Here is a 24,011-nt window from a genome sequence, read left to right as displayed (position 1 = left end):
TCCTCTCTTGAAAACAGTTTAGTTTAGTTAAATTTGGAGCTATAGCATGGAAACAGGCCCTTTGGCCCACCAAGTCTACGCTCACCATTGCTCACACATACACTAGTTCTATCCTACACTCTTGGGACAATTTGCAGAAGCCAATTAACCTACAGACCTGTGTAAGAAGGAACTGCAGGTGCTGGTTTACACTGAAGATGAGCTCAAAATGCTGGAGTAACTCAGCGGGACAAGCAACACCTCTAGAGAAAAGGAATAGGTGATCTACAAACCTGCCTGTCTTTGGAGTGTAGGAGGGAACTGGAGCACCTGGAGAAAACCCACGCAGGTCACAGGGAGAACATGCAAACTCTGTACAGACAGCACCCGTAGTCAGGATTGAACCTGGGTCCCTGGCGCTCTAAAGCAGCAACTCTACCGCTGAGCCACTGTGCTGCCTTAATTGGGGAGGGAGAGGGAGGGTTTGGGGGGTGAGGGTAGTGGAAGTCCACATACAACTTGCACACAGAGAGAGATATGCATGTATATCATCCTAAACTGCCTGCAATCTGTGCACGGCATGCTCTGGGAAGTGGCATTTCGACTGGAAAACCGGCTTTAGGAATGTGGGGAGATGGAAAAGAAGGACTGCAGAGGTGATTTACCAGAATGATGTGCAGGAAGGAACTGCAGATGCTGGTTTATATTGAAGAAAGACACAAAAAGCTGGAGTAACTCAGCGGGTTAGGCAGCATCTCTGGAGAAAAGGAATAGGTGATCTTTCAGGTCTTTCAGAGGGTAACCAGAGGTATTAAAAGGTTCAGAACAATCCAGAGACAGCACCGATGACCAACGAAGGGTCGAGCCCACAATGGTCCATTGTTGGCTGAGGAAGAGGTGATAGCGAAGGGATATATGGATGTGCACAATAGAACTAGCAGAATGACTATGGTGGGGGAGGGGCGGAGAGAGAGGGAATGCAAGGGTTACTTGAAGTTAGAGCAATCAATGTTCATACCGCTGGGGTGTAAGCTGCCCAAGTGAAATATGAGGTGCAGTTCATCCAATTTGCGTGTGGCCTCACTCTGACAGTGGGAGGCCCAGGACAGAAAAGTCAGTCAAGGGGATTTAAAATGTTTGGCAAATGATTGGCAATGGGGGCATTGTAAATGTTAAAGTGGGGAGAAGGATGAACTTAGCCACAGCAATAGTCGGTGGTGCTTTTGGATAGAGTAATGTTGGAGAAAATCACCACTAGCATGTGAATGAATGAATGCAGTGCCCATTTGTAAGGAACAATATTAACAATTTTAATCGTTTATTTTGATGAGGCAATAGAAATGTGCTCATACTATGTCATACTCATACTAATTTAGAAGATTGAGGGGGGATCTTATAGAAACTTACAAAACTCTTAAGGGGTTGGACAGGCTAGATGCAGGAAGATTGTTCCCGATGTTGGGGAAGTCCAGAACAAGGGGTCACAGTTTAAAGGTAAGGGGGAAATCTTTTAGGACCGAGATGAGACAAACATTTTTCACACAGAGAGTGGTGAATCTCTGGAATTCTCTGCCACAGAAGGTAGTTGAGGTCAGTTCATTGGCTATATTTAAGAGGGAGTTAGATGTGGCCCTTGTGGCTAAAGGGATCAGGGGGTATGGAGAGAAGGCAGGTACAGGATACTGAGTTGGATGATCAGCCATGATCATATTGAATGGCGGTGCAGGCTCGAAGGGCCGAATGGCCTACTCCTGCACCTAATTTCTATGTTCTATGTTCTATGTCCACTCGTCTGAAGAAGGGTCTCGACCCGAAATGCCACCCATTCCTTCTCTCCAGGGATGCTGCCTGCCCCGCTGAGTTACTCCAGCTTTTTGTGTCTATCTTTGGTTTTTCTACCTTGGGAAAAGGGTTCTGAAGGTCGACTGTATCGATGCATCTCATATACTTCTATCAGCTCATCCCTCAACCTCCGCCATTCCAGAGAAAACAATGCAAACTCTCTCTGTAGACCACACCCTCTAATCCTGGAATCATCCTGGTAAAGGTGACGTTTCGGGTCGGAATCCTTTCAATATGAAACGTCACCTATTCCTTTTCTCCTGAGAAGCTGCCTGTCCTGCTGAGTTAAGGGCCTGTCCCACTGTACGAGGTAATTCAAGTTCTCCCGAGTTCTCCCCTGATTCAAGCTTGTGTAATGTCCGTAGCGGATACGTAGGGGCTCGTACGAGTTAAAGTAACAATTTTTTTCATCACCAGTATTTTTTTACTCGTGGACATTTTTCAGTGTTGATAAAACGTCACGAGTTACCAGATTTCCCGAGTACCTACCGTTACTCGTACGAGCCGCTACGTGACATCCATGAGCTCCTTCGTTCCCTTTGCCCTCTCATTTTCACACCATACCTTCCATATCTCTGTGCCCCACTCCCCTGACTCTTCAGTCTGAAAAAGGGTCTCGACCTGAAATGTCACCCATGGCTTCTATCGTGAGATGCTGCCTGACCCGCTGAGTTACTCCAGCATTTTGTGTCTATCCCCGGCGAATTAGTGTTTTGCATTTAGTTCATAAATTCGTCATAGGAGCAGAATTAGGCTATTCAGCCCATCAGGGAAACAGTCCTTTCGATCCAACTTGTCAATGCCGACCAAAGTGCCCTATCCACTGGCCCTTGTTTGGTCCCTATGATATCCCTCTAAACCTTTCCTATCCATATCCCTGTCCAAATATTGTTTATAGTACCTGCCTCATCTACCTATTCTGGCAGCTCGTTCAATATACCCATCACCCTCCATTAACCATTCATCAGCCTACATGCCCAATTGATCAAGGTACTGCTGTCATTTTTGATGTCCTCCTACCCGCTACAACCCACCTGAGTGTCACCTGCAAACTTCCTAATCATGCCTTGTACGTTCTCATTCAAATCATTGATATAGATCACAGACAGCAATGGGCCCTGCACTGATCCCTGAGACACGCCTTTAGTCCACAGGCCTTCAGTTCAAGAAACCAACCTTCGACCATAACCTTCTGCTTCCTTCCTTGAAGCTAAACTTCTATCCAGTCGGCTAACTCATGCCAGGATCGCATGTCATCTAACCTTCAATTGCAGACTACAATGCCGAACCTTACTCTCCACACATTCTCCAAGTCCTGTAAAGGTCATAAAGAATAGGACTAGCATTAGGCCATTCGGCCCATCATAGAAACATAGAAATTAGGTGCAGGAGTAGGCCATTCGGCCCTTCGAGCCTGCACCGCCATTCAATATGATCATGGCTGATCATCCAACTCAGTATCCCGTACCTGCCTTCTCTCCATACCCCCTGATCCCCTTAGCCACAAGGGCCACATCTAACTCCCTCTTAAATATAGCCAATGAACTGGCCTCAACTACCCTCTGTGGCAGAGAGTTCCAGAGATTCACCACTCTCTGTGTGAAAAAAAGTTCTTCTCATCAAAGTTTTAAACGATTTCCCCCTTATCCTTAAGCTGTGACCCCTTGTCCTGGACTTCCCCAACATCGGGAACAATCTTCCTGCATCTAGCCTGTCCAACCCCTTAAGAATTTTGTAAGTTTCTATAAGATCCCCTCTCAATCTTCTAAATTCTAGAGTATAAACCAAGTCTATCCAGTCTTTCTTCATAAGACAGTCCTGACATCCCAGGAATCAGTCTGGTGAACCGTCTCTGCTCTCCTTCTATGGCAATAATGTCCTTCCTCAGATTTGGAGACCTGACTTGGAAATCATGACTTCTTGACTCTTCTCATCAGTGCCTCAACCAATGAAGGCAAGCATAAAATATGCTTTCTCTACCACTTTATATACCTGCATTGCCATTTTCAGGGAATTATGGACGGACCCCAATATCCCTCTGTACATCAATGCTGTTAAGGGTTTTGCCCGTAGATTTTTCCTTACATTTGACCTCCCAAAGAGCAACACCTCACACTTGCTCGGAATAAACTCTATGTGCCCTTTCTCTGCCCATTTCCGCAGCTGAGTTATATAATTACAGTCCACGACCCCAGCAATCTTGGTGTTATTTGCAAACATACTAACCCATCTACATTTCCATCCAAGTGATTTGTATATATATATATATATATATATATATATCACAAGAGGTCCCAGCACAGATCCCAAAGGGAATACAGCCCTTCTATCAGTAAGCCAGTTTTGAATCTATAGGACCAAGTTACTGTTAATCCTGTGCATCTTACTCTTCTGGATCAGCCTACCATGGGAGACTTTATCAAATGCTTTACTAAATTCCATGTAGATCATCTTTGTCAGCTCCTCAAGTTAGTAAGACATGACATGCTGAGTACAAAAACCATGCCGACTCTCCTTAATGAACCCATTCTTCTCCAAAGGGGGGTAAATCCTATCACAAAGTATCCTCTCCAATAGATCTGCAGTGAGGGTGGAGTGGATTGGGTCCCCAACCACTGATGTGAGGGCTTCCAAATGGATTTGATGCCTTTTAAAAATACAAACCTGCTTCCAACCCTTGTTTAGGGACTGAACTTGCTCCTGAAGTTCATTGGCTGCAATGTACAGTGCTCATAACCAGTAGTGGCACTGTAGAAAACTATAAAGCACATCAATAACAAGGTATCGGAAGGAAAGGAATGGACACTCTTGCATTTTAAAACAATATCTTTTTATTTTTGTGGAATGGAACAGTTCCATGTTAATAACAAAGCTTCGTAAAGGCAGACAGATATTGTTCAGTGCTAGTTATTATTTAATTCCAACAAGACCACCTGTGGCCTTTTACAGGCTTCAGACGGGCAAATTGGCTTAAGGGGTTGTTCCTTGTATTGGGAGCTCACCTCCGACCACCGTGAGTGTGGAATGAGACAGGCAATGGTCCAATTGAACCTGGAACATAAATCAAGAACCTCGCCTATTGCCAGTATTGCTTGACATCATTAAACCTACAGAAAGGGAACTGAATATCAAATGTTAAGTTCGGTCGAAGCTACATATGTATATTTTGTAAAAAACTCAATAAATTAGATATATATCTAAGTTCTTTTTTTTTGTAAATCATGCACAGATTTCAAATATTGGAAAAGTATTTTTATGCATTAGGGTACCTGGAATGTTCACATCAACAGCAATCGGTAAGAAAATAATGAAGTGTCTTCTCATTTTTACACCAAAATTACACCACTATAAATCTCCTACATCTGTATTAAAGAGTTAACAGATAACTTCAATCTATTAAATTAACTTTTCTACTGAATAAGAGCTTGATGGTCAAAAGAAAGATTAAAGGCGACAAGCAGAATTTTGAGTTGATTTCAATAGGATTCCCCTGCCTCATTTCCTATTTGCAATTTAGCTGCAGAATCCTATTTAAAATCAAACTGAGCTTTATGTCCAATTCTGGATTACACAGTGTTATTCTGCTTCACAGACAACTGCCAGCTACACATTTGGCCATCTGTTTCAGCTCTTTGTGTTTTGGCCTTTTAACAAAATGGGGTTTTACCTCAAATGAGTTCTCTGCAAAATTGCAGGTAACATTTAAATTGCACCAGGTGAGTTGTGCTTGTGGCACGGACTTGCATAAAGTGAAGGGAGCGACTGGGAGAAGGCAGGAGAATGGGGTTAGGAGGGGGAGATAGGTCAGCCATGATTGAATGGCAGAGTAGACTTGATGGACCCAATGGCCTCATTCTGCTCCTATCGCTTATGACGCTATGAACTGTATTCTGTGTCTTGGTGCCAGTAAGCCAGGGGAAGGGATAAGAATGAAAGGGATTACGCTAACCCAATGTGCTTTATAACATTGTGCGATGTGCTGCTTGAGCAGCCGCACTTGATTCACAATCTGACGTTTTCCCAGGTGTGACCAGCACCTGAACCTGACCCTGCATTTGTGGCCGAGCTGGATAACGTTGTCTTGGAAACAACCCAGCTTCAGGCGACCGAAGTTTGTCACTGTGTCCCGTTGCGATGGGGCACGCTGCTAGAATGGCACCCTTAGCCCTAGCCGCAAAACCCAGTGTTCCTTCACTGGGCCAATACTGTTGTGGCATCTCCGGGCAAGGCACAGTACCCATACACAGCAAGGCTCACTCACACTCAGTACCTTGCGCTCTTGTGCTCTCATCAAAGGCAAAGCACAAACCTCCACTAGTTAAGAAAAGTCAAGATAATTCTCGGATCTGATTACCGAACATTGGGGAAAAAAAAATCATTGCAATCTAAATAAGAAGCACAAACCTCCACTGGAACAATTTGCTTGTGTTTTTCTCATCAAAGGCTCCACTGTTAATCAAGATAATTAATAAATCTGATTACCGAACATTGGGAAAAAAAATCATTGCAATCTAAAATAAGAAGACAGTGTTCATTTTACACAATGTTGCTATTTTTTTTCCTCATTAACCTTAATGTCTAATCAATGGGTAATAAATTAAAAATTATAAACATGTATAACCAAAAATTAAAGAACCTAGGTAACTAAAGCTGTGTACAGTAATTAGTAAATAAGCTATATACTTATAAATCTCTTAACCAAAATGATATGTTAAAGTCTATGAACAACTTTACAAATATACAATATGCTAATCAGATTGCAAATAATTATTGATTTTTGAACTATTTTACCCCTCGTCTGCTACAGAATGAGTTTTCTTTAATAACTTCCGAATTAATACTGAATATCCTAGACTGCAATGATTTTAGGATTTTGCTTCCTCATTCATACTTGTAATTATGCTTGTTTCCCCCCCCCCCCTAATCATAAGTATACAACAGTTTTTTTTTAAACATTATCATACAATATTCATATTTATATATTTACAACTCTTCTGAAATCTGCAGCTTCACACAAATAAAAGTATTTAAATGCTCTCTTGTAAAGAAAAATAATTGTCTTTTGTGTTACTTCCTTTTCTTATCACGAGTTAGGCACAGAATGGTTGCTATAGCAGTCACAATACCAGAGGTCATAGGTTATCACCTCCAGATCGCTTTTTTTATTGCAGAACTTTCCATTTCGGGTTTTCCACATCACAAAGTCTCTTCTTGCCAAGCAGTACGTTTTTTTTTGTTTGTTTTTCGATGAGTACAGCACTTGAGAGATATAAGGCTCAAAAATGGTGGGAAGTTAAAATTGCGGGAAGGAGATCCCGGCAGCTGGTTCAGTGTATTTCCTTCAGTGTGAGTTCTCCATAGTTCAGCACTCTGGACTCTTCCGTTCTCTCTCTCATGTCCTGATGGCACCGTTGCACTGCTGGTGTTTTGGGAGGCATGGCTCATCAGGCAGAGCGTCGTGGGCAAAGACCGAGTCGTCCCCGGAAGAGCAGGTACTGTGGGTGTCTTGGCAAGCTGGCGAATACTGCTCAAAAGGTGCTGACAGGTCAAGGTACTCCTGGAATACAAAGGACAAGAAAATCGTTACAACAATGAAATGGACGGGAGTCAGGGGTTACATGGGGAGAAGGCAGGAGAATGGGCTTAAGAATGAGGGACCGATCAGCCATGATTGAATGGCGGAGCGGACTTGAAGGGCCGAATGGCCTAATTCTACACCTATCACTTATGACCTAATCTCTGCGCCTTGCCGTGCATGTGGCTTGATCTCCTGCCTCTGAGATAGAAGGTGCAGAGGCAGTTTCTTCCCAGCTGTTATCAGGCATCTCATTCATCCTACCACAACCAAAGAGGGCAGTCCTGAACTACTATCTACCTCACTGGTGACCCTCTGACTACCTTTGCTGGCTTCACCTTGCACTAAAAGTTATTCCCTTATCATGTATCTGTACATAGTGAATGGCTCGATGGTAATCACTTATTGTCTTTCCGCTGACTGATTAGCACGCAACAAAAGCTTTTCACTGTACCTCGGTACACGTGACAGTAAACTAAACTGAAAACTGAAGGTTGACAGGACAGGACTGCACCTGAGGTCTAGGAACAAAATCAAGGCTGATACAACACTGTGTTACTGAATGTGGATGGTGTATTGTGGAGGCACCAACACAAAGTTAGTTTCGTGCCCAAAAACAGGCAGGTTGCGTAGTCAAATTACCAGACTCTATCATTTAACATCTCAAGGAATGACAGACCTGCACTTTCTGTTTTTAATCCAGACACTCTGATACGAGTCTTACCGATTTAGATTAATGATAGTAATTACAGGAGTACAGCCGTTCTCCACCATCAGTGCATGGCGTGTACCTTTGGACAATGAGCTGTACAATGAACATTCAGTGAGTTCTGTAATATATTTTCCACAGGCACCAGTTTGAACAGCGACAATGATTTGCATTGTACAAAATCAGGAAATTGCTTTAAAAAAAAAAAACTAAAGCTGAAGCAAATCCCCCAAGGTAACCACTTACTTTCCAAATTACAGCAATTAATGGATTCCTTATGAGAACCATAATGTTAAAGAGTTAAGTGTGCTGACTATAGTTCTCACATTTTATTGCTGTGTGTACGGTCTCCTCCCCAGCCCTCCCTCCCTCCCCACCGCCACCCCCCCCAGTCACATGATAGGGGGCAACAGCATCGTAAAAAGACAGCGCCTCTGGCTGCAAACGGAGCGAGCACTTCCCCTTTCCCGCGAGATGGCGGTGAAAATCTGACCGCCTTTCAGCTTCGGACTTGGCAACATTCCATCTCGGTTTCTGAGGTCGCAGGTTAACTATCCAGTCGAGGGCAGGTTATTGGGCAGGAGGGACACTGCATAAATCCCGGCGATAATGTTTTATGATCGCTAGCCCGGAGATTTGGTACTGTCGATCATTTTCAATAATTATCTGTCAAGAATTTGAACAGCGCACTAAATCAGCCTGGCCTGTTGAATGCCCCTCTGTGTGTGTGTGTGTGTGTGTGTGTGAGTGAACCATTTTTTTAAATTACGATTTACAGTAGACAATGTGTCGGATGTACTGAGGTGAAGGTCTGTGCGCAGGTTTAAAACGACTGCAAATGTTGGAATCCGATAGGAGCAAAAAGCTGGATCTCTGCAGCAGGTCCAAGGATGGCGGTCTCTGCTAGGGCAGCAGTCAGAGGCCGAGCAACCCGCGGTGAGAAAATCGCTCACACCCTCCCAAACCTCTCCATCATCTACAAGGCCAAGCCAGGAGTATAAGACAAAGTGCTGGAGCAACTCAGCAGATCAGGCAGTATCTCTGGAGGGAATAGATAGTTCATAGGTGATAGGAGCAGAATTAGGCCATTCAGCCCAGCAAGTCTACTCCACGAGAGATAGATTATGGCTGATCTATCTCTCCCTCCTAACCCCATTCTCCCCGTAACCCGTACTAATCAAGAATCTACCTATCTCTGCCTTAAAAAATATCCATTGACTTGGCCACCACAGCCTTCTGTGGCAACGAATTCCACAGATTCACCACCCTGTGACAAAATAAATTGCTTTCCTAAAGGAACGTCCTTTAATTATGAGGTTATGACCCCCGGTCCTGGACTCTTCCACTATTGGGAATATCCTCTCCACAGCCACTCTATCCAGGCCTAACACTACTCGCAAAGTTTCACTGAGGTCCATATCGGGAACACCAGATGCAGTAGATGAGGTTAGAGGAGGTGCAGGTGCAGGTGAACCTCTGTCTCACCTGGAAGGACTGTGGGGGTCTCTGGATGGAGGTGAGGGAGGAGGTGTAGGAACAGGCGTTACATCTCCCGTGGCTGCAGGGGAAAGCACCTGGGGAATGGGGAGCGAACAAAAGGGTTGTGGAGGGAGCAGTCTCCAAAGGAAAGAGGAGAAGGGGTGGAGATGGGAAGATGCGAGTGTTGGTGGGATCATGTTGAAGGCGGCTGCAGTGTCTGGGAATGATGTGTTGGATGCGGACGCTGGTCAGATGTCAGCAGAATGATGGGATCATCATGGCCTGGGTGAGCATAGCTCCCTAGAAGGGGTATCTCCATCCGTCCAGGACAAAGCACCCAGCAACGGCTCTAACCATTCATTAACTCAACCACTTAACTCAACGCACGGTGCTTATACTGTGTACAATCTGCAAGATGATCACGAGAAAGATCCCAGGATTGGATCTGAAGAAGGGTCTCGACCCGAAACATCACCTAATCCTTTGCTCCATCTTTGCTCCATAGATGCTGCTTCACCCGCTGAGTTTCTCCAGCATTTTTGTCTACCCAGGATTGGAACATATGATGAGTGTTTGACGTCACTGGGCCTGTACTAGCTGAAGTTTAGAAGAATGAGGGGGGGGTCTTTATTGAAACGTACGGAATAGTGAAAGGCTTGGATAGAGTGGATGTGGAGAGGATGTTTCACTAGTGGGAGAGTCTAGGACCAGAGAGCATAGCCTCCGAATAAAAGGATGTACCTTCAGGAAGGCGATGGGGAGGGATTTCTTTAGACAGAGGGTGGTGAATCTGTGGAATACATTGCCACAGTCGGCTGTCGGTGGGTATTTCTAAGGCAGAGATTGACAGATTCTTGATTACTCAGGGGTTATGGGGAGAAGACAGGAGAATGGGGTGGAGAAGGAAAGATAGATCGGCCATGATTGAATGGCGAAGTGGACTTGATGGGCCGAATGGTCTAACTCTGCTCCTAGCACATGAAAAACGCAGACACTGGGCTGGGTCCGAGACCTCCCCAACCAGCAGTTGGACTGCAGTGGTGCAGAAAGGTAACTCGGGGCTGTTTCAGGGATAATGACCGATGGGGGGTGAAAGCATCAGCCGGATTCTGACCAATGAGTAGAAAACAAAGGGGGTCACCCTGTGGCCCATGCACCATTTTAACATTCAATTAACATTTAACAACACTATAACATTCTATTCTGCACTCTGGTGCCGAAGAGATTTACGAGGATGTTTGCAGGACTCGAGTGGCCTGAGCTATTGGGGGAGGTTGAGCAGGCTACCACCTTATTCCTTGCAGCGCCAGAGGATGAGGGGTGATCATACAATGGTGTACAAAATCATGAGAGGAATAGATCGGGAGTAGGGAAATCGAAAGCCAGGAGACATAGGTTTAAGGTGGGGGTGGGGGAAGATTTAATAGGAACCTGAAGGGTAACCTTTCCACACAAAGGGTGGTAGGTGTATGGAACGAGGTGCCGGGGGAGGTAGTTGCGGCTGGGACTATCTCAGCGTTTATGAAATATTAAGACAGGTCCGTGGATAGGATGGATTTCGAGGGGTATGGGCCAAATGCAGGCAGGTGGGACTAGTGTAGATGGGACAAGTTGGTCGGTGTGAGCAATTTGGGCTGAAGGGCCCGTTTCCACGCTGTATCACTATGGTATGTTTCCCTTTGCACTGCCTGGTGTACTTGTGTACCACTTGATTGTACTCTTATAGCATGAAGTGACTGGATAGCAGGCAAACAAAAGTTTCACTGTCTCTCGAAACATGCGACAATACTAATAAACAAGCCAAAAATTAACATGTGCTGATGGACAACATCCAGGTCTTCTCTTACGAGCAGCTCATTGTAGCTGCCCCGTTTCCACAATTTACCATGGCAATTTTAAACTTCCACGTATATTCTGGCAATGGCCATCAGATGCGATTATACGGAGAGGTTTATACACAAGGCAGCTCGGATCAGTTTACAGAGGTGGTGACACGGTGTGTGGAGGGAAAGCTGTGCTCCTCTGAACTGTAATAAAACCCTGCGGAGTATTGATTTGTTGGCAGCTTTCCTGCAGTTTCCTGCACCAGGTTTACTGGGCTGGGTGCTATTGTGCTCTGGGGGGCAGTCTGCTGCCGTCTCCGTGCAGCAGAGGTCACCACAGGTCGATGGCGGCCACTCTCCTGATGTTTCAATGAGTTCATCTGGTGTGCAGCTGGGCTGAGCGAGTGAGTGAGTGAGTGGAGTCCGGGTCCTGTCACATTCAAATCCCAAGCTCTGCCGATTCCCTTGGCCTGGCTGGAAGTGCAGGAGCTGGAAACAGAAGCATCCCACCCCCGTCTGGTGCCCTGGGCTGGAGGTTCAACCATATGCAGTGGAGGGGGGCTGAGGTGTCTTAATGGGTTACTCCTGCTGTTGTAGTGAGGGCTCCAGGACATCCCAGTCAGATGAGAACCACTAACCAAGTGAGATGGGCGGGCAGCAGTAGAGTTGCTTTACTGCGCCAGAGACCCAGGTTCGATCCCGACTATGGGTGCTGTCTGTACGGAGTTTGTGCGTTCTCCCTGTGACCGCGTAGGTTTTCTCCAGGTGTTCTGGTTTCCTCCCGCATCCCAAAGACGTACACAAAAGGGATGTAATGCTGAGGCTCTATAAGGCGCTGGTCAGACCGCATTTTGAGTATTGTGAGCAATTTTGGGCACCATATCTGAGGAAGGATGTGCTGACATTGGAGAGGGTCCAGAGGAGGTTTACTAGAATGATCCCAGCAATGATTGGGTTAACATATGACCAGCGCTTGACGGCACTGGGCCTGTAGTCGCTGGAGTTTAGAAGATCTTCAGTTTCCTCCCACACTACAAACACCTGCAGGTTTGTAGGTTAATTGGCTTGGTTTAAGTGTAAATTGTCCCTAGTGTGTGTAGGATAGTGTTAAGGTGCGGGGATCGCTGGTGGACCTGTTTCCGCGCTGTGTCTCTAAGCTAAAACTTGAGAGGCATTGGGACAGGCTGGTAAACAGGCGGGTAATAGAGGGAAGGTACACAAAAATGCTGGAGAAACTCAGCGGGTGCAGCAGCATCTATGGAGCGAAGGAAATAGGCGACGTTTCAGGCCGAAACCCTTCTTCAGACTGATGGGGGGGGGGGGGGAGAAGGGAAGGAAAAGGGAGGGAGGAGGAGGAGCCCGAGGGCGGGGGGATGGGAGGGTTAAAGGAAGGGGAGGAGACAGCAAGGGCTAGCAAAATTGGGAGAATACAACGTTCATGCCAGCCGGACGCAAGCAACCCAGGCAGAATATGAGGTGCTGTTCCTCCAATTTCCGGTGTTGCTCACTCTGGCAATGGAGGAGACCCAGGACAGAGAGGTCGGATTGGGAATGGGAGGGGGAGTTGAAGTGCTGAGCCACCGGGAGTTCAGGGAGGTTATTGCGGACTGAGCGGAGGTGTTCGGCGAAACAATCGCCCAACCTCCCGTCAGCCATGATCATATTAAATGGCGGTGCAGGCTCGAAGGGCCGAATGGCCTACTCCTGCACCTAATTTCTATAATTTCTAGTCTCCCCGATATAAATCAGCTGACGTCTAGAGCAGCGGATGCAGTAGATGAGGTTGGAGGAGATACAGGTGAACCTTTGTCTCACCTGGAACGACTGCTTGGGTCCTTGAATGGAGTCGAGGGGGGAGGTGAAGGGACAGGTGTTGCATTTCTTGCGGTTGCAACAGAAAGTGCCCGGGGAGCGGGTGGTACGGGAGGGAAGGGAAGAATTGACAAGGGAGTTGCGGAGGGAGCGGTCTTTTCGGAAGGCAGACATAAGGGGAGATGGGAAGATGTGGCGAGTGGTGGGGTCACGTTAGAGGTGGCGGAAATGGCGGAGGATTATGTGTTGTATTTGCCGGCTGGTGGGGTGAAAGGTGAGGACTAGGGGGACACTGCCTTTGTTGCGAGTGCGGGGATGGGGAGAGAGAGCAGTGTTGCAGGGTATGGATGAGACCCTGGTGCGAGCCTCATCTATGGTGGCGGAGGGGAATCTCCGTTCCCTGAAGAACGAGGACATTTCCGATGCCCTGGTGTGGAACGCCTCATCCTGGGAACAGATGTGGCATAGGCGGAGGAATTGGGAATAGGGGATGGAGTCTTTACAAGGGGCAGGGTGGGAAGACGTGTAGTCCAGATAGCCATGTGAGTCAGTTGGTTTGTAGTGTATGTCGGTCTGAAGTCTGTCCCCTGCGATGGAGATGGTGAGGTCAAGGAATGGTAGGGAAGTGTCGGAAATGGTCCAGGTGTATTGGAGTGCCGGATGGATGTTGGTGGTGAAGTGGATGAAGTCAGTCAGTTGTGTGTGGGTGCAGGAGGTATCACCAAAGCAGTCGGCATAGAGGGATATGAACCTAGTGTAGGCAGACGGGATTAACTTATTTTAGAATAATGGCTGGCACAGACAAGGTGGGCTGAAGGGCCTGTTCCTGTGCTGTTTGTTCCATGTTCTACAGTGGGTGTCAGGAAGCACCCATTAACACAGCTGGAAGTGGAAATCTACAACAGTGGAGGAGCTCTGGGGGCAAGGCGGAGGAGGATGGTGGCCAATCAGCACTGACCTTTGTTAGACACAAAAAGCTGCAGTAGCTCAGCGGGAGGGGCAGGGAGCATCTTATTCAGACCAGTGAATTGACCCCTAGTCTGAAGAAGGGTCTCGACCCGAAACGTCAACCATTCCTTCTCTCCAGAGATGCTGCCTGCCCCTCCCGCTGAGTTACTGCATCTTTTTGTGTCTGTCTTCCGGTTAAACCAGCATCTAAATGGTGGCCGATTGGGAAAGGGGGGAGATGCAGCGAGACCTGGGTGTCATGGTACACCAGTCAGTCCTACACAGCAATGACCTTTAATGAACTCTGAGCAGTGAATTTGTTGGATGAGCACAGATTTATGGAGAGCAGGGGAAGGTTGTGAAGGTGTGTGTTACAATTGCCAGGTTAGTTACAGAGTGCTACAGCACGGAAACAGGCCCTTCGGGCCAACTTCCTCATGCCATCTATACTAGAAACACCTGCCTGTGTATGGCCCATATCCCTCTAAACCTTTCCTATCCATGTGCCTGTCCAAATGTATTTTAAATGTTGTTATAGTACCAGCCTAAACTACCCTCTCTGGCAGCTCATTCCATACACCCACCACCCTCTGAGTAAAGATGTTGCCCCTCAGGTTTCCACCTTTCCCCCTCCCACTTCATGTTGTCTGCTTCTTGATTCCCCTGCTCTGGGCAAACGACTCAGGGTTGGGGAAACAAAACTCAGATCATGGGATCAAATCACCAAAACAGTATTCTGGTTGCAGGTCAGATAATCACTTCAATGCTGAAGTTGGTAGATTTCGAGTTCAGAGATGCCACGTGGAACCAGGCTCTTCGGCCCATCGAACCCACGCTGACCACGGCCACCTGCACACAACTTCTATCTTATCCCACTTTAGTATCCACTCCCAACACACCAGGGGCAATTTACCAAAGCCAATTAACCTACAAAACTCGCACGTCTTTGGAGTGTGGGAGGAAACCTGAAGAAAACCCATGCGGTCACAGGGATAACATGCAAACTCCGCACAGACAGCACCCGTAGTCAGAATCGAACCTGGATCTCTGGCTCTCATCAGAAGCTCGACCGCTGCGCAACCAAACCAGCAGATATTTATTTGGGAAGATGCGCAGGATTAAAAAAATGTTTTAGTTTAGTTTAGTTGACGTGTACTGAGGTACAGTGAAAAGTAATTTGTTGTGTGCTAACCATTCAACGGAAAGGCTATACATGATTACAATTGACCTGTGTGCAGTGTACAGATAAAGGGAATAAGAAATGCTGCTTAGTTTAATTTAGATACAGCGCGGAAACAGGTTATTCGGCCCACAAGTCCGCGCCGACCAGCGATCCCTGCATATTAACACTATCCTACACACACTGGGGATAATTTGTACATTTACCAAACCAATTAACCTACAAACCTCCATGTCTTTGGAGTGTGGGAGGAAACTGAAGATCTCAGAGGAAAAACCCACGAAGGTCACGGGGAGAACGTACAAACTCAGCACAGACAGAACCCGTAGTCGGGATCGAACCCGGGTCTCCAGCGCTGCACTCACTGTAAGTCAGCAACTCTACCGCCGCGCCACCGTGACTGCTGTTGGAGTAGGGGTTTAAAAGAGTTGAGCGATTGCAGATCCACTCTGGGACAAGCACGCAGAATCGCCGGGCTTTTGGCCGCCATCTTCAATACAATAGTGGGTGGCACGGTGGCGCAGCGGCAGAGTTGCTGCCTTTCAGCACCGGAGACCTGGGTTAGATCCCGGAGACGAGCGCTGTTTGTACGTTCTCCCCGTGACCGCGCCGGTTTTCACTGAGATCTTCGGTTTCCTCCCACCGCACTCCAAAGTCATACAGGTTCATAGGATAATTGACTGGGTTTAAGTATAAAATGTCCCTAACGTGTGTAGGATAGTGGTCATGTGCAGGGATCGCTGGTCAGTGCGCACACGGTAGGCCGAAGGGCCTGTTTCCGTGCTGTATCTCTAAACTAAACATCAGAATGCATCTAGGAATAGTAGCAGAGCATTATCAGGGGTCTGAGGTGGTTTTAATGGGTTGCTCCTGTTCCAGGCGTGAGGTTCCGGGAACAGGAACTAGCAGATGTGAAACCACAACCCCAGTGAGAAGTCAACAGCTTCAGGGGAGGGTGATGACACAAGCAGTCAGGAAGCAGCGGAGCACATTTAACCCAGTCCTTTCACCGATGGACCCAAGCTGACCTTGTGAGGCTCAGTGCAGAGGAGGTCTAACGGGCAGCACGGTGGCGCAGCGGTAGAGTTGCTGCCTTACAGCGCCAGAGACCCCGGGGTCCATTCTGACTACGGGCGCTGTCTGTATGGAGTTTGTACATTCTCCCTGTGACCTGCGTGGGTTTTCTCCGGGATCTCCCGTTTCCCCCAACACTCCAGGTTTGTAGGTTAATTGGCTTCAATACAAAATTGTAAGTTGCCTCCAGTGTGTGTAGGATAGTGCTAGTGTGCAGGGATCACTGGGGGTCGGCGCACACTCACTGGGCCGAAGAGCCTGTTTACGCGCTGTATCTCTAAACTAAACTAAGCTGCCTCAAGCTGTAACGAGAACTGCTTTAGAGACAGGAGCTGGCCATTCCACTCCTGCTGCTCCACCAGTAAATGACAGCTTCAGTTCTGTAGCACCCATGGCATGCTTAACTTGCAAGGCTAATCTGACCCTACGTAAGGAGATATTAGGTCATTGGAAGCTTGAGCACCTGGTGGATGTCACAGCCGGTAGAGCTGCTGCCTCATAGCGCCAGAGACCCAGGTTCGATCCTGTCTCCGGTTTGATGTCTGTGTGGAGTTTGCACGTTCTCCCTGTGACCACGTGGCTTTCCTTCAGGTGCTTTGGTTTCCTCCCACGTCCCAAAATGTCTGGAGCATGTTTGTGGGTTAATTGGCCTCTATAAATTGCCCCCTAGTGTGTCGGGAATGGATGCTTCATTTAAGACCCTCAAACTATCTTTGATCGGACTTTATCTTGATCTAAACATTATTCCCATTATGTCCTTTATCATGTATCCGTACCCTATGGATGGTTCGATTGTAATCATGTATTGGGGCCACAGTTTAAGAATAAGGGCAAAGCCATTTAGAACTGAGATGAGGAAAAACTTTTTCACACAGTTGTCAGTCTGTGGAATTCTCTGCCTCAGAAGGCGGTGGAGGCCAATTCTCTGGAAACTTTCAAGAGAGAGTTAGATGGAGCTCTTAAAGATAGCGGAGTCAGGGGATATGGGGAGAAGGCAGGAATGAGGTACTGATTGTGGATGATCAGCCATGATCACATTGAATGGCGGTGCTGGCTCGAAGGGCCGAATGGCCTCCTCCTGTACCTATTGTCTATTGTATTGTCTTTCCGCTAACTTTTTAGCACGTAGCAAAAGCTTTTCACGCGACATTAAAACGAAACTGAAGCTCTAGTGGATGACATAGAACTAGTGTGAACAGATGACAAAAGGTTGACATGGGCCAAGGGCTGTATCTTGGAAGAGAAAGTAGAAAAGCGAGGTACAAGGTAGAGGGGTTTTGGCAGAACAAATGTCCACAGTTTTCAGATTGTTGCAGCTGAGAGCGAGGGTGAAGCTTTTAAAATCAGGGTTGGAATTTGAGGAGCCTAGATACAAGTCCAGTGCAAGGGTTCTAGGAGGTTAAAGGAGAATGAAGAGGTGAGACAACAGAGATCTGGGTAAACAAGATAGATAAGAGGGGGGACCACAGTGAAATCTACTGAACAGTGAAAGGTCTGGATAGAGTGAGTGTGGAGAGGATGTTTCCACTAGTGGGAGAGTCTAGGACCTTTTACATTCCAAAGACGTACAGGTTTGTAGGTTAATTGGCTTCGGTAAAAAATTGTAAATTGTCCCTAGCGTGTAGGATAGTGTTAGCGTACGGGGTGATCGCTGGTCAGTGTGGACTCAGTGGACTGTTTCTGCGCTGTGTTCTTAAAGTTACATACAGTAAAGAATCTTGGCTGTTTTGTCAGTAGCTGGAATCAAAGGAGTACATAGTACTCTGATACATGTGTGATCGATCCGAGTTTGAATCTGAATTGAGGACATTGCAATGCTACTAATCTTCTAAAACTCACTGTAGTTAATGTCCAGCCACCCGCCCAGTTCCTGTAAGGTGAACTGACCTCAGTCGACGTGACAGTCAGGACCCTGTCGAGATCCTCGACCAGCTGTTTGAACATTGGCCTCTGTGATGGGATTGCGTGCCAGCACTCTCGCATTATCATATACCTGAAAGAAAGATGACAAAGCAATAATTAAACCAAGTGTCTTCAATACAAGACTGCCTTAGATATCTGGCCACATCAGGCAACAATACGAGGAGGTGGGAGGGTGACGTTGCTTACAGCTCGTGCGTGCAATTGGCGGGCTTGTCCATTCGATGGCCTTCCTTCAGCAACTTGAAGAGCTCTTCCACGGGGATGCCAGGGTAGGGTGATCCTCCCAGCGTGAAGATCTCCCACAGCAGCACACCATACGACCAGCTGCGAGGGCAGGACACAGAATGGAGATCTCATTCACTGACGGCCTTTACAAAAACCACCCCATTCTCCCGGTGCTGCCACCCGCGTCTAACATAGTTATCAACAGCGTGACCTCATTGAATTAACCCCCCTCCTTTTTTTCCCCCTTCCCTTCCGGCTGGAAGTTGCTGATCCCCTCAATGGCAGCAAACGCCAGCACAGACCAGCGCTGGAATGAAAACGGCCAGTTAATCAGATCGCTGACAGGCCCCTTTCTAACCAGCCACTATTCTGCCAATCCTCTGGAGCAGAACTAATGACTTTGTTTTCTCTCTGCATTCTTTCTCCCTACTTAGGAAGCGAGTCAGAGTTGTGCTGTCGCCGCCGGCCCCTTGTTTACAATCTCGGCTCCTGGCAGAGTTGAGAGAGTGCGCAGGGAGGAACTGCAGGTGCTGGTTTAAGCCAAAGGTAGACGCGAAAAGCTGGAGTAACCCAGCGGGACGGGCAGCTTCTCCGGGGAGAAGGAATGGGTGGACATTTCAGGTCGAGACCCTTTCTTCAGACTCAACGTAAGAGTTGAGAGATGGCCACGGCACTGCGGGTCGTACTTACACGTCACTCTGGTGGGTGTAGACCCTGTCGAACAAGGCCTCTGGTGCCATCCACTTCACTGGCAGCCGACCCTGTGGGCAACAAGCAGGAGAAAGGGAGGTTCATCCCATCTTCAACGTTCAAAAACCAATCCCAATAAGAATCGACATATCACACACACACATCCCACTGCTCTACATCTGGCATTACACAGTGTTCACATTATTCCCTTCGTCATGTGGATGGCGGTTATAATCATGTCATGTTTAGTTCAGTTTAGAGATAGAGTGTGGAAACAGGCCCCTTTGGCACACTGAGTCCACACCCACCCATGATCACCCGTACACTAGTTCTATCTACACACACACATAGGGACAATTTTACAGAAGCCAATTCACCTGCAAACCTGCACGTCTTTGGAACGTGGCAGGTAACCGGAGCATACAGAGAAAACCCACGTGGTCACAGGGAGAACGTACAAACCTTGTACAGACAACACCCAAGGTCTGGATCACACCTGGGTCTCTGGTGCTGTAATGGGCCTGTCCCACTTACCTGATTTTTCAGCTTTGGACTGTCAGCGACCGGAGCATACAAGAAAACCCACGTTGCCAGGGAGAACGCCTTGTACAGACAACACCCAAGGTCTGGATCAAACCTGGGTCTCTGGTGCTGTAATGGGCCTGTCCCACTTAGGTGATTTTTCAGTGGACTGTCGGGGACCGTCAAGTTGCCGGCAATCGCCTGAACAAACTGGAACGGCGACTGCACAGACAGACACACACACACAGACACAGACACACACACACAGACACACACACACACACACACACACACACACACACACACACACGCACACACGCCGCTTCTTTCACCAGCCTGTTATGCAGGCGGGGTACAGGGCAAGTGGGGGGAGCGCTGTCTGAGTGAAATTCACACGGTACAAAGCCAAGGTGAAACAGACACACACCGCGATGAACTGGAAGGTTGGTGCTGTAACAAGAAGGCTAAATCACAGTGTACGGTAAGTCCTTTAAAAGGGGGGGTGGGGGAGAAGGAGTGGAGACAACTTTAAAGAAGCCAGAGATACACGGCTGTGAAGCTCGGCGGACATTAACATTACCGGTCGGTTATCCTTGGTTCTGAAAACTACTGCTTACGTTTTTTTCCCCCAATTAGCCAATTAAATTCACCGGTCAGCACCGGCTACAACCTACGAGAACCTCTGAGAACCTTCGACCTCCTGGCAACCCACTAGGACCTCCTTGCGACCCACCTACGGCACGAGAATTCTCGCTGCTCTCCGCGGCGGCGACATTCTAGTTGCCGCTAATGTTTAAACATGTTGAAAAATTCACGGCGACCATAATGAGGCCGCGACTAGTTCCCAGAATGCAGGAACTCCTCACGACCATGAAGGCGACTCCCCGGTAACCACCCGCGAACATGTGGAGACCATGCATAGTCTCTTGTAGTCCCCTAAAAGGTCGCCTAAGTGGGACAGGCCCATTAGGCAGCAACTCAACTGCTGCGCCACTGTGCCCTTGTTTGTTTGGGGGGGGGGGGGGTGGGGATGGGTTATGGAATCTCTTTAGTTGGTCACCCTGTGGGTTGGGCTCTGGCTAATTTACTTCTCGAGTTGACGAGTTTAGTTTATTGTCACGTGCGTTGAGGTAGTGTTGTGTGCTAACCAGCCAGCGGGAAGACAGTATATGATTACAATCAAGACGCCTACAGTGTACAGATACACGATGAAGGGAATAACATGAATAACGTTTATTCCCTCATTTCCAGCCTTCGCCACAAACCCCAGGAGAGTGGGGATCGAGGAAATTCACACCGCCGCTCGATGTCCACCCCTCCCCCATGCATGGTGATCGTAGCCTGCGGCCCAAAGCCATCGACTGGAGTTCAGGCGGAAGGTCCCCGGAGAGCTGCTCGCCCCCTGCCGCGCCCCTGAACCCCCTCCCCACCGCCTGCCCGAGATGCCCAGACACTTACGTTGGTCGTTTTCTTGTAGTAGTCGATGTTGTGCACGTCCCTGGCCAGGCCAAAGTCGGCGATCTTCATCACGTTGTCCTCGGTCACCAGCACGTTCCTGGCTGCCAGGTCCCGGTGGATGCACTGGCCGGGAACAAAACACATCGGGACAATTAAACCCCTGGCCAGAGGACACACGGTGCAAACCCCATCAGGACAATTATACCATTGGGCGGAGGGAACAACTCGGCAACTACAGCCTTTTCTATCGCTATTTCTCATTCCGTCAAATAATGTGGCGATGATTATTAATATTCTGCTATATTCACCAAATTACTTGATCTTTCAGAGGGTATTTAATGCGGTTCCACGTTCAAAGTTACTGCAGCAAATTCAAGACTGGTTTTGGTATTGGTATAAGTAAGGTATTGGCATTGCTTGACGCAGTTGGTGAATGTGGCACCATTTAAATGTTTACAATGAAAGACACAAAGTGCTGGAGTAACTCAACGGGTCAGGCAGCAACTCTGGAGAACGTGAACAGGCCATGGCAACTCCACATAGACAGTGTCTGAAGTCGGGATCGAACCCGGGACTCATGAAGCGTTCTCCAGAGATGCAGCCTGACCCGTCGAGTTACTCCAGCATTTGGTGTCCTTGCTGTGAGGCAGTATCTCTACCAGCTACACCACTGTGCTGCCCTGTGGGTCACCTTTGATTGAAGTCAAATTAAACCATCTCCCAGCAAAACTGTTTAGAGAGACAATGTGGAATCAGGCCCTTCGGCCCATCGTGTCTGTACTGACCAGCGAGCACTCTGTACACTCGCACTATCACCAGGGACAAGCATTACAATGTTACCGTGCCAATTAACCTACAAACCCGTATGTCTTTGGAGCGTGAGAGGAAACCGAAGCTCCCGGGTAAAACCCACGTGGTCACATGGCGAATGTACAAACTCCGTACAGACAAGCACCCGTAGTCAGTATTGAACCCGGATTCTTGGGGCTGTGAGACAGCAACTCCACCAGCTGCACCACTGTACCATTCTGTGGATCACCTTTGGTTAAAGTCTAATTGATCCATCCCCCAGCAGGAGTAACTCAGCGGGACAGGCAGCATCCCAGGAGAGAAGGAATGGGTGATGTTTCGGGTCAAGACCCTTTTTCTGCTTATTTATTCATGTGTGTATATATTTATATAACAGACACACTGATCTGTTCTGTATTCATGCCTACTATATTCTGTCGTGCTGAAGCAAAGTAAGAATGTCATTGTCCATCTGGGACAATAAACTCTCTTGAATCTTGAATCAATCTGAAGGGTCTTGACTCTAAACGTCACCCATTCCTTCTATCCAGAGTCCCGCTGAGTTACTCCAGCATTTTGTGTCTACCTTTGATTTAAACCAGCATTTGCATTTCTTTCCTACACATATACTGGTGCACAGATGAAGCCTGCAGGAACACACAGGGCTCACCTTTTGGGAGGCCAGGTACTCCATACCACGTGCCACCTGGTAGGCACATGACACGAGATCCTTGAAGGTTAACTGCTCATCAGGCACCTTGCAGGTGTCGAAGGAGTAATCCATGCCCGGGGGGTCTCCGGGCTTTCAGGTATTCCCGCAGGTTGCCCTTCGATGCAAATTCAACAATGACGTAGAGTGGACCTGGAGCGGAAGGAAAGGCCACAAACTGCGTCACAGGAGGTGTGAGCGGAGGGACAAAGTCCATCGCTAGCTCCAAACCCCGCCAGCTCTCAGGGTCATTGGGCATCACAATGTGGTTCTTTGCTGACAGAGAGGATTGCAGGAGGGAACGACCAGGAATGAAGAGAGGAAAACATTAAAAAAAAAACCAAAGCAGCTCGCAAGCTCGGCTGGGCCAATATTCTCCAGCACCCAGACTGATAGCTGATCTGGGGATATGGGGAGCTGGGGGTGTGGGGACTAGTGATTGAGCTGGGATGCGAGGAAACGACCAGCCATGTTCGCAATCACAGAAACATAGAAAATAGGTGCATGAGGAGGCCATTCGGCCCTTCGAGCCAACACCGCCATTCATTGCGATCATGGCTGATCGTCCCCAATCAATAACCCATGCCTGCCTTCTCCCCATATCCCTTGATTCCACTAGCCCCTAGAGCTCTATCTAACTCTCTCTTAAATCCATCCAGTGATTTGGCCTCCACTGCCCACCGTGGCAGGGAATTCCACAAATTCACAACTCTCTTGGTGAAAAAGTTTTTTCTCACCTCAGTCTTAAATGGCCTCCCCTTTATTCTAAGACTGTGGCCCCTGGTTCTGGACTCGCCCATCATTGGGAACATTTTTCCTGCATCTAGCTTGTCCAGTCCTTTTATAATCGTATATGTTTCTATAAGGTTCCCCCTCATCCTTCTAAACTCCAGTGAATACAAGCCTAGTCTTTTCAATCTATCCTCCTATGACAGACCCGCCATCCCAGGGATCAATCTCGTGAACCTACGCTGCACTGCCTCAATCACAAGGATTTCCGTCCTCAAATTAGGAGACCAAAACTGTACGCAATACTCCAGATGTGGTCTCACCAAAGCCTTATACAACTGCAGAAGAACCTCTTTACTCCTATACTGAAATCCCCTTGTTATGAAGGCCAACATTCCATTAGTGGGAGTGGGAGGATGGTGGGAGGTGAGAGCACTGGGAGCTGGGAGGTGGGGGTGGGGGGCTGGTGTGTGCGGGTACCTGTGTGGGGAGCTGATGTTTGCAGAGCTGAGGAGTGGGGTGTTGGTAATTTGTGTTGTGGTGGG

At 47.9% G+C, this 24,011-nt stretch overlaps 1 protein-coding gene across 1 annotated transcript in view; it reads right to left on the bottom strand.

Moving 5' to 3' along the window:
- Positions 1-6,283: 6,283 nt before the first annotated feature.
- LOC129707757 (fibroblast growth factor receptor 3-like) overlaps positions 6,284-24,011 on the bottom strand; it is a 124,566-nt gene continuing 106,838 nt past the window's right edge. Inside the window, 7 exon segments of the mRNA XM_055653075.1 lie at positions 6,284-7,378; positions 18,309-18,414; positions 18,531-18,668; positions 19,260-19,330; positions 21,240-21,362; positions 22,699-22,821; positions 22,823-22,890. Coding sequence (XP_055509050.1) covers positions 7,214-7,378; positions 18,309-18,414; positions 18,531-18,668; positions 19,260-19,330; positions 21,240-21,362; positions 22,699-22,821; positions 22,823-22,890 — 794 coding nt within the window. The 3' untranslated portion in view covers positions 6,284-7,213.

The sequence above is a fragment of the Leucoraja erinacea genome, chromosome 1, assembly GCF_028641065.1.
Source record: "Leucoraja erinacea ecotype New England chromosome 1, Leri_hhj_1, whole genome shotgun sequence".
Lineage (NCBI taxonomy): Eukaryota > Metazoa > Chordata > Chondrichthyes > Rajiformes > Rajidae > Leucoraja > Leucoraja erinaceus.
This window is presented reverse-complemented; position numbering and strand designations above follow the sequence as displayed.